General features: G+C 43.6%; 1 protein-coding gene across 1 annotated transcript; it reads left to right on the forward strand.

The window, feature by feature from the left end:
- On the forward strand, window positions 1-8,935 carry LOC119269163 (casein kinase 1-like protein HD16). Its single transcript, XM_037550936.1, has 17 exons — window positions 1-47; window positions 701-1,110; window positions 4,015-4,140; window positions 4,224-4,297; window positions 4,693-4,762; window positions 4,841-4,896; window positions 4,985-5,056; window positions 5,134-5,228; window positions 5,395-5,461; window positions 5,543-5,672; window positions 6,291-6,506; window positions 6,614-6,738; window positions 7,120-7,294; window positions 7,367-7,457; window positions 7,703-7,860; window positions 7,968-8,156; window positions 8,400-8,935. Exons 2-17 carry the CDS (start codon window positions 736-738, stop codon window positions 8,457-8,459), a joined length of 2,079 nt encoding a protein of 692 aa, XP_037406833.1. The 5' UTR covers window positions 1-47; window positions 701-735; the 3' UTR covers window positions 8,460-8,935.
- Window positions 8,936-10,632: the final 1,697 nt, after the last annotated feature.

Raw genomic sequence — 10,632 nt, forward strand, 5'->3', positions numbered from 1 at the left:
CTCCTCCTCTTCGCCGCCGCCGCCGCCGCACGGTCTCCACCCCCAAGGTGAGCGCCGGGTCCCGCACTCCGTACCTTCCCGTCCCCGCCTTCTCCCCCTCGCCCCGATCGCCGGGTGCCGCGCGCGTCGCCGATTGCCTCCCGGGTCGGCGGCGGCGGCTGCGGGCGCGGGCGATCGCCTCCTGGTAGAGCGATCTTCCGGCCCGTCGCGTCCGATCGCGAGGCGGTCGTTCCGGCGCCCGCCGATCTCCCCGTCTCGTTGGCGCAAATTTGGGTTACTGCGCGTGTTCCTGTGGCGGCGGCTGGCTTGGGCTACGGGTTTTCGGGGACGATCGGGTTCGTCCCGATGACGCGGCGACGCGTGTGTGGGTGCTGGGTCCAGGTTTTGATCGGTTCTGGTGAGAGAAATCTGTGTCGAGGAGATCGGGATAGGATTTGGGGATGAGGACTGTTTGGGGAACCTCAGTTGCCGAATCCTAGATTTGTGGCCGTAGAAGAACAAGGGCCGTGACCTTGTGCAGGTGTTCTGGATGGTTATGGAGTAGTAGAAAGGAGAACTGCTTTTCTGCGGGCTAGATAAATATATTTTTTATCCTGGATGTGGGATTTCATGTTTTGAGCAGTAATTTATGTTTGATTGCTCGCTGGTAGAATGTAGTATGTTTGTGCTAACCCATGCTCTTGTTGATTTCGTGTGGCAGATTAGTATGTGGTAGGAAGTGCATGGGGAGAAAGGATGCCAGAGTTGCGTAGTGGAGTCCGACAATCCCGGTTGAAGTCGAGGAAGGTTGAGGATCTCGACGTACAGGACCCAGCAGAGAACTTGCCAGTGGCAGCGCCTACGGTGGCAGGAAGGCGTGGCAGAGGAAGGGGTGGGAGAGGTGGAGGGCGAGGAAGGGGAAGGGCAGGAGGAAGAGGGAGAGGTGTTCCTGTGATTGACTTGGATCCAGACCAGCCTTTTGAGGTTCTTCCTGGAGCTGGTGTTGGTGGAGGTGCTGTGGGTGGTCCACAGCGCATTGAGGAATTTGCTGATAAGGCTGTCAAGATGGATGGCGTGAGTCCTGACAAGATCGGTGGTGGTGAAGATGATGCATCTCCAGTCCCAGAGAAGGTATTTGTTCGAATGCACTATGGCTCATACTATTTTGTGTGTTTTGATTTGCTGCTCTCCTTGTGGTGTCAGGGTTTAGAAGATAACGACAAATCTTATACTTTGTCGTGGTTTGACGTGGCCTATCCTATCATAATACAGCTTTATCAGTTATGTCTATAAACGGTTCCCAAAAAAAAGAGTTATGTCTGTAATGGTAATTCATATGGAGCTATTTGTGTTGGAATTTTGGACTAAAATATGTAGAATAACTAGCTAATGCACTTGCTTTGCTACCTAAAAAATTATATAATTGCCCGCCTCAGACTTTACCTACGCCCGCCGCACTCTATGCTGGCATACACCTCCGTGCTCCGTGTCATGCTTCACGGTGTTTCATTTATTTAGCTTAGAGATTTTTAAAGTAAGGTGTGGAAAGGGAGATGGGATGTGTGGACGAACTGTGCCTTGCCCACTCCCATTTATAAGGTAGTGAAGACCGTAAAACAAGATGTAATTGGAAAAAAAATCAATGACATTTTCCTTGTCCTCGCACTTATTTTGGCATTACTTGTAATTTTTCTATTGCTCCATGAGAACCAGCCAATTGTATGCTGATATTGATACTTGCATTTCTTAGCTCTGGTTATATCTGTTTCTAAATTGCAACGAAAGCGTGCTGATCCATGTGGAGGAAGAGAAAATCACGGATGAGTTATTATTTTCGTTGTGAACACCATTAGAAATGACGGGTATCTTTTTTCATGTGAGAAGAGTTCTCTACCTTAATATCAGGTACCTGAATAGTAGGAAATAGTAGTAGTTAATTGGATCCATCGGGGACGCATGTTCTGCTCCCTCCATCCGTTTATTTAGGACCAACTTTTCAAGTCTTGCATACCAGTGTATAGCAAGAAAGTTGGAGCAATTATATAGGGATTATAATTTGGCCAACTGATTCCCTCAATTCCCCTCGGCAGCCTTGTTTTGGGTACTATGAAAACCTCATGCGAAGCATCTGATTAATGCGCTAAGCTGCTCGCCTCCCACTGTGTTAATTCTTTGCGCTAACACCGTGGTGCATGTTGGGCATGCCTTGCATGAGATTTTCCTCTCCTTCCTTTTCTACCCTGCATGCCCAATCAAAATCAAGGATTGCTAAAGTCTGCATGCTAACATTAATTACACATTCCATATGAAGAGGGGATGGGAGGGAATGTGCGCCATGAAAGATGGAGCAGTAATAGTGCTTGTGAAATTAGACCTAAAAAATCCAGAAAATGAAATTTGGGGTTGGGCCCTAAATAAACGGATGGTGGGAGTAATTAATTGTGGCAACTAAGTGCCCTGCTGTCAGGGCAGGTTCATCAGCCTGCAATTATGTTCTGTCTGGGGTTTCTTTTGAATGATAAATCAGATTGAATTTCTCAGTAGATAACCCAAGATGCTTACATGGAGGTGACATTTTCCTCAACTATCACCTAGTATGTCAGTACAACAACTAGCTGCTTCAAACTTCAACATTGGCTTTATATCATGCAAGCTGCTCTTTCTTTAACACCGTAGGTTCACATGCATTGAAGTAAAACAGTACTAATTTGAACCCAGGCATAGTTTAATATAACCCAGGTTTTGTTTAGATGCAAGTGAATCTGCTATTTTAAAGCGTTGGCCCAACTGGGCGAATGTAACTAAAGGAAAAAATTTAGGTGGACTGCTTGTAACAGGACAAAACTTATTTGGTTGGATGCATTAATAGGACAGATCCAGCGAGATATTTCATATCCAAATTCATGAGATCTATCAAAAGCTAAGAGCTGAGTCAATATAGAGAAGTGCTTAAGGTTTTCCATACAGAGGGGGCCTTTTCTTCTCTTCTCCATACAGTTCGGCTTTGTCTTCTGAGGCCATCTACAATGCAGGCGCTAACAGCGGACGCCAGGATTGAGATCCTGCTAGTTTATCCTGTTTCCCACCTGATGCTGGGAAATCTTCTCGCGCCAACTCAAAATTAGCCATCGGGCGCACCACCTTTTTTTGCATGAGCTAATTAATCAGAGGCGGGCACTAGCAGCGACGCTAACAATATCCTTTAAAATCTGCTTTGCCTTAACTTACTCAGATTTTAATGGAGGGGCAGGCGCTACCGTTACCATGTAGCACTTATAATTTGCGATCAGCGTTGGAATTCAAGACTCCACGATCGACGCTAACATAATTTTGTGGGGAAAAATCCCTCTAGCGTCCAAACAAGCGCCTGTGCGTTGGAAATGGCCTGAGGGGCTCGAGAAGCTGCAACCTCTTCTGGGAAGCTTAAGGTTCCAGAGGCTTGCTGGCCTGAGCTGGAAACTCCCTCAAATGTCGTAAATATGAAGGATAGGCAACCCATATCCATCATCCACTTCTAGAGCACTCTAAAACTTGAGTATCACCTTTTTTTGCATCTAGTAATAAATTATGACATGCACATTCAAGCTTATCCTTGTTTTTAAAATCTCTGTCTAATGTATATACCTTGCATTCTGGCAGACAGGCAGGCATTTACATTTTTCTGAAATCACACTGTACCTGAACCATGTTTCATTTATAACAAGATAATCTTATCATTTGGATGCCAACATTGGCAAGCAAAACGAACTAGAGTTGCCAAGGGCTTTCCAAATTCCCTCTATGACAACTCCAGTTCATTTTGCTTGCCAATGTTGGCCAAGTCATGGGCAAGGAAAAGTTTGACGAAAATTCTGGCTAGCCAAGTATGTGGTAGGGCAAACTTGGGCTAAAATCAAACATACCCTAAAGCTCGTCTGAAGTTTTCTTTGTGTATTACAAGTTCGCAATTTAAATGAACCAAAAATTTTTATGGGTAATGGCAAATTTGAAATGCAAGTCACCCAGTAAAATATGTTTTCTTTTTACCATTTACAGGTTCAAGTAGGCCATTCTCCACAATACAAGGTAGAGAGGAAATTGGGCAAGGGTGGTTTTGGGCAGGTTTATGTTGGCAGAAGAGTGTCTGGTGGAACAGAGCGCACTGGACCAGATGCTTATGAGGTTTATCTTTACTGCTTTTCCTTTTGTCTTCAAAATTGCTATTTGAATATAATGATGGTAAGAGCGTTGTCTTCTCATTGCAGGTTGCTTTGAAATTTGAGCACCGCAACAGTAAGGGGTGCAATTATGGCCCTCCATATGAGTGGCAGGTTTATAGGTAATTACATTATAATAAGCTAACGCGTCTATCTTCTTACAAAAGAATATTGGAAATCATGGGAGTTATACATAACTGTACCATGAAATGTTTTTTCTCTTTTGCGTATTATAAGATCCTCAGTTATCTTTTGGATCCAAGATTTTCTTTTGTCATCACGTAATTGCACTAAATTTTGTATATAACCCAGGGCACCAAAGAGTGAATGCTTATTAGTACACTGCTAACTTGTCATTTGTAGTTTTTAAAATTGATTTGGCAGTATTCTAATCTATTGAAATATAAAGAAGGCTTTCTTATCGTCGCTGCTCACCGCTTAGAAGAACCAATCTTATTATTTGCCCCACCAAACTACTTCCCCACTAATTCTGATGTTTTTGTGTGCATTTTTTAAGCTCTCTGAACGGATGTTATGGTATACCGTGGGTTCACTACAAAGGCCGTCAAGGGGACTATTATGTGCTGGTTAGTTATATAAACGCCATCTAATTCGTTTGAGAAAGTTCTATTGTTACCACAAACTGAATTATATTGCTGTTTCAGGTAATGGATATACTAGGCCCTAGCCTTTGGGATGTTTGGAATTCTCTAGGGCAAACGTAAGATGGATACACTTATTTGATTTGTGTTCCTGTCATATCTGTTTTTAAATTAGAACAGCTGAGTGATAACTAATGTTTGGATCAGGATGACTCCAAGTATGGTTGCTTGCATCGCTGTAGAGGCTATATCTATCCTGGAAAAACTTCATGCAAAGGGGTAACCAGTGTCCTACTGAATTGGCTTTGAGATGCAGCTTTCCAGATTTATATATTTTCTATTGAAATATTTTGCAGGTTTGTTCATGGAGACGTTAAGCCAGAGAATTTTCTACTCGGACAACCTGGATCACCTGATGAGAAGAAGCTTTTTTTGATTGACCTTGGGTTAGGTATGTCATAGCAAATTTCTTGTGATAGATAATTCATTATTCTTTGCCAGTAGTTGAGTAAATTTTCACACACAACAGATAAGGATTCTGCATAGCATTCTCCGCCTTAACTGTATACTATTACCTAATATAAGCAAGTACTGACTCCTACCATTTGAACTGCCAGCATCGAGATGGAAGGAAACATCATCTGGACAACATGTTGACTACGATCAGAGGCCTGATATTTTTAGGTTTGTTTTTATCTAAGGATCGATCATTTTTTATTTCCAATCAGTTTTGTGATTGACCAGTTGTTACCTTCTTTTGGACAGGGGCACAATAAGATATGCTAGTGTGCATGCTCATTTGGGCCGTACTGGTAGCAGAAGGGATGATCTGGAATCACTAGCATATACATTGATATTTCTACTCAGAGGAAGATTACCTTGGCAAGGCTATCAGGTTTTTTCTTTTTCTTTGGATAAATGAGTTTGGATCGTACCTCCTGGACTATGTATTCTGCCCACTTACATGCATGTTGGGTGAAGCGAAATTAATTTGTTATTACCTACTCCCTCCGTTCCGAAATAATTGAAGTTCTAGGATTGTCCAAAGTCAAACATTTTTAAGTTTGACCAAGTCTGAAAAAATGTGCTAAGATCTACTCCCTCCGTCCGAAAATACTTGTCGGAGAAATGGATAAAAATGTATGTATCCAAAACTAAAATACATCTAGATACATCCATTTCTCTGACATGTATTTCCGGACGGTGGGAGTACAATATCACTAGTATATATATATATATATATATATATATATATATATATAATTTATATAACGAATCTAATGATGCAAATTTGATGTTGTAGATGTTGATATATTTTTCTATAAACTTCATCAAACGTAATGAAGTTTGACTCAGGACAAACCCAAAACTTCAATTATTTGAAACGTAGGGACTAATTAAGATTGTGGATGGCATACACACCCATTCATTATGACTCTCCCTCCCTCTCTCTCTCTCTCTCTCTCTCTGTAATGTGAACATATGTATTTGACCTCTGCTAAATGATGTGCAGGGGGAGAACAAGAGCTTTCTTGTTTGCAAGAAGAAAATGTCTATCTCTCCAGATCTGATGTGCTGTTACTGCGCACCTCCTTTTAAACTTTTTCTGGAAACCGTGACAAACATGAAATTTGATGAAGAACCAAACTACCCAAAGCTGATTTCCCTCTTTGATGAATTGATTGAGCCCCAGCATTTGAGGCCTATTAGAATCGATGGTGCTCTAAAGGTTTGTTTTTATAGATCTGATTTCATACCCGTCCTACAATCTTAGTTGATGCATTACTCATTGAAGGAGCTTGTTTAGTTTGACCTTTGGTTACTTTTCATATGTAGGCTGGACAAAAACGAGGAAGAGGAAGTCATGAAGAAGATGAACAACCGAGGAAGAAAGTTCGACTGGGAAGCCCAGCAAATCAGTGGATTTCAGTATATAATGCTAAGAGGCCCATGAAACAGAGGTAACACAGTATATCATGGCTTTATAGGTTGCACATGTTATGAGTCTTCACTCGCCAGTTGCCACAATCTGTTCTACTTTTTAGCATTTTGTGTGTGATGGATAACCTGAAATTTGTTTGTAAATAGTTCCAACTTCAGAGTAGCCACGTGATGCACATGATTATACTCAACTTGGCAAGCTTGTACTTATTTCAGACAAGATTTTTTGCGAGTTTTTATGATCTTCATGTCAAGGTTTGGTGGATAATACATTTGCACAATTGCGCTACTAAGAAATAGCAGTCAAGCACATTATATTGTTTCCAGCTACTTATCTAGTCATAAGCCATGGTTTTCGAAGTGCCCCCTTCCAGTAACGTCCTTGTTATTCTCCCTCTCAGATACCATTACAATGTAGCAGAAGCCCGACTTCATCAACACATAGAGAAAGGGAATGAAGATGGATTGTTTATTAGTTCGGTAGCATCTTCAGCAAATCTGTGGGCCCTTATTATGGACGCTGGAACTGGGTTCACATCCCAAGTTTACGAACTTTCGCCAATATTCCTTCATAAGGTATATTAATGACTCTTGAGCATTCTGCTTTCTTATTTCGGGTTCCTAAGTTGCCAATTTGATGTACTCCAGGACTGGATTATGGAGCAGTGGGAAAATAACTACTACATCAGTGCCATAGCAGGAGCAACAAACGGAAGTTCCTTGGTGGTCATGTCAAAAGGTTTGTTGAATTTATTGTTTTGCCAAATGGTTATCATTTATTATATTTATTTGGAAAGGTCAATCCATATTCAAGTATTTGTCCTGCATCTGCTTCCTAAAATTTTGCTAGTGTTTCCATTCAATGGTAGAGAGCTGACTGTTTTGTCAATATATTGAATGCCCTGTTTTCCAGTTCAAGTGTTCCTTGTTGTTGATATTAGCTATTAGTGGGGTTAATCGAGACTGGTCATTTACTCTTTCTAGGAACCCCTTACACTCAACAGTCTTACAAAGTCAGTGAATCGTTCCCCTTCAAGTGGATCAACAAGAAATGGAAAGAAGGATTTCATGTTACATCAATGACTACAGCAGGGACCCGCTGGGGTGTAGTTATGTCAAGGAATTCTGGATATTCTGAACAGGTAATTAGCAATTGATTAAAAATTGTCCATTAGTTAAATGTGAATTATACAATCCCGTTGTTCAAAATAATATTATTGCCACTTCATTCCTCTGATATGTAATGCAGGTGGTAGAATTGGATTTTCTTTATCCTAGTGAAGGTATTCACCGGCGATGGGAGAATGGATATAGAATAACTTCTACAGCAGCCACTGGTGATCAAGCTGCTTTTATATTGAGCATTCCCAAAAGAAAATTGACGGACGAGACACAAGAAACTCTTAGAACATCCACTTTCCCAAGCAACCATGTGAAGGTAGGACCATATCATTTGTTCTTTAGTGCATTTTCATAAGTAATATGATAAGTTCTTAACTAAGAAGTTAATAGCTGTCATCTGGTTCTGTTTTGATCTGCATTTGCAATTGCATGTTTGAGGACAGGGTAGTATTTTCAGCCAGGATTTATTATTCCGTACTGTTACTGCAGAGCTATTTTTCTCGCTCAAACATCAACTCAGTCACGGGTCTAATATAGTCATATGGTTGTCCTTTTGTAGGAGAAATGGGCCAAAAATCTTTACATTGCCTCTATATGCTATGGACGGACAGTGTCGTGAGACTTGCAGTCACACCAACTCAGTCAGGGCTGAGCATATTAAAATGAGTTGACGTCGAAAAACCCAGCAAATTTAGTTGCTGCTGTGTTACTCTGTATGTGTAGGTAAATTGCGTAGATGAACCTTACATCATGGCCAGAGCAGGGGCGCTCCAGAAAGAACTGGGATGAAGGTGGACCACAGCTAGCCAATAAGAAGATGGAAGAGGATGCGTGATCCGGTTGGTGGTGGTGCAGTATGCTTTTGCGTCGGTCCAGTTGCTGCTTTACAGAGTATGAATGACGGCCTCCTCCTCTTTGGAGGCCTATAACCTGTGAGAGCCCGTTGTGTATATAGCTCTATCATGTCCTTCATTTTGTAAGTGGAAACAAGTTCCATATTCTCAGATAGACTGGAAGTGTCTAAATTATTATGTGAGGTGAACTCATGAATTCGGTGTATCGATTCCATTATTCCGTGAGCTCATTGCATGATCACTTGTTGAATTCCATTAAGTGTGTGAAAAAAAATTAGAATTTTTTGACACACTTAATTTGATTTTTTGAAGTGTGAGAATGGGAGCATGTTAGTGTTGGTATCACCTGATACGTCCCTTCATCACCCATCTCTGTTATGCAGCAGCCCAGCCCAGGAAGAAGGCCCAAGGCCTCACGACGCTCCCGGCTGCTGGACCGGGCCTGGAGGGCCGAGAAGGACAAGAGAGCAGAGCCTGAAGACAGAAGGGGGCTCGCTGGACCGGGCCTGGAGGGCCGAGAAGGCTCGCTGGACCGGGCCTGGAGGGCCGAGAAGGACAAGAGAGCAGAGACCGAAGACAATAGAGGGCTCGCTGGAACAGAGGAGGTCATCGATTAGCAGAAGCAACACACTTTTCCCCTTTCCTCCTCCCATCTCTGTGTACGCAGATCACCTTCCCCTTCTACTCTCTCTAGATCGAGTTCATGTATCCAGGAGCATAACAATTGGTATTAGGAGTCGTTCGATCCATCTCGGTGACGTGTGATCCATCAGTCCGTAGTGCGGTCGGCGACGGATTCGTTCCCTACTGTAATTCCCATCGCTCGGCAGGAACCGCCGATTTGGTTAGCCGATCGGGTGTCCGATCTGGCACCGAAGAAGCGTGGCCCTTTGGCGGTCGAGCAGCAGATATCAGTGGCGATGGGGACCGTGGAGCAGCAGAACACAGAGACAAATGCCAAGCTCGACGACATCGTTGAACAGCTGAAGGGCATGGCCGCGTGGATGAAGGCCATGGATTCCACGACGAAGAGCCTCTCCGAATCCACGACGCTTCTTCAGCTACACGCTGAGGATGCATCAACGCGACTGGAGGCGCTCGAGTCACCGCCGATGCGCCCCCAAAGCCCATCCAGCGCGACCACGACGCCTCCGACTGTGGTGGTGCACGCACACGGCGGGGAGCGGCCCAGTGGGCACAGCGGGCATCACCAGCAACGGGGGTTGATTTTGGGGGATCCCCGATCCCCATATCCGCCTCCGGCCAACGGTATGCCCTCCTTCGCCCTGTTCGCCGATCGGGAGTCCTTCAGTGAGGAGCATCGAGTTTTGCATCCTCCCCCTCGGCCACACTTGGGCAGTACACCCAAAATGGATTTTCCTAAATTTGATGGGGAAGATTACCAAGTGCGGCTGGACAATTGTGAACTGTATTTCGAGATCTATGGGGTGTCTGAGCCAATGAAAGTACAGTTTGCCGCTCTCAACTGTGTTGGGAACGCAGCGTTGTGGCTAAAAATGGCCCAGAAACGTCGGCAGTTTGTGCATTGGCACGACCTGCGCACTGCAGTTCAGGAGAAGTGGGGGAAGAACAAGCACACATTCCACATGCGCCAGTTGCTACTGCTTAATCAGACTAGCTCGGTAGATGAGTACACTTCTAAATTTGACACCCTGCGACACCAAATCCTTCTAGCAGATCCACACACTAGTGAGGTGTTCTTTGTTGAGAGATATATAGTAGGCCTTCGTCCTAAAATTCGTACTGCTGTTATATTGCATCAACCAAAGGATGTCGATACTGCTAGTTGTTTGGCCTTATTGCAGGAAGTGGAGCTCGACAACGACAAGGCGGGCAGCAACTCTAAGTCTAGCCAGCGATCGTTTGTCAAGCAATCAAATAATGGGGACAGAAACAAGCACCAATCGACACCAAAGG

This window comes from Triticum dicoccoides, chromosome 3A (genome assembly GCF_002162155.2).
Source record: "Triticum dicoccoides isolate Atlit2015 ecotype Zavitan chromosome 3A, WEW_v2.0, whole genome shotgun sequence".
NCBI classification, from domain to species: domain Eukaryota; kingdom Viridiplantae; phylum Streptophyta; class Magnoliopsida; order Poales; family Poaceae; genus Triticum; species Triticum dicoccoides.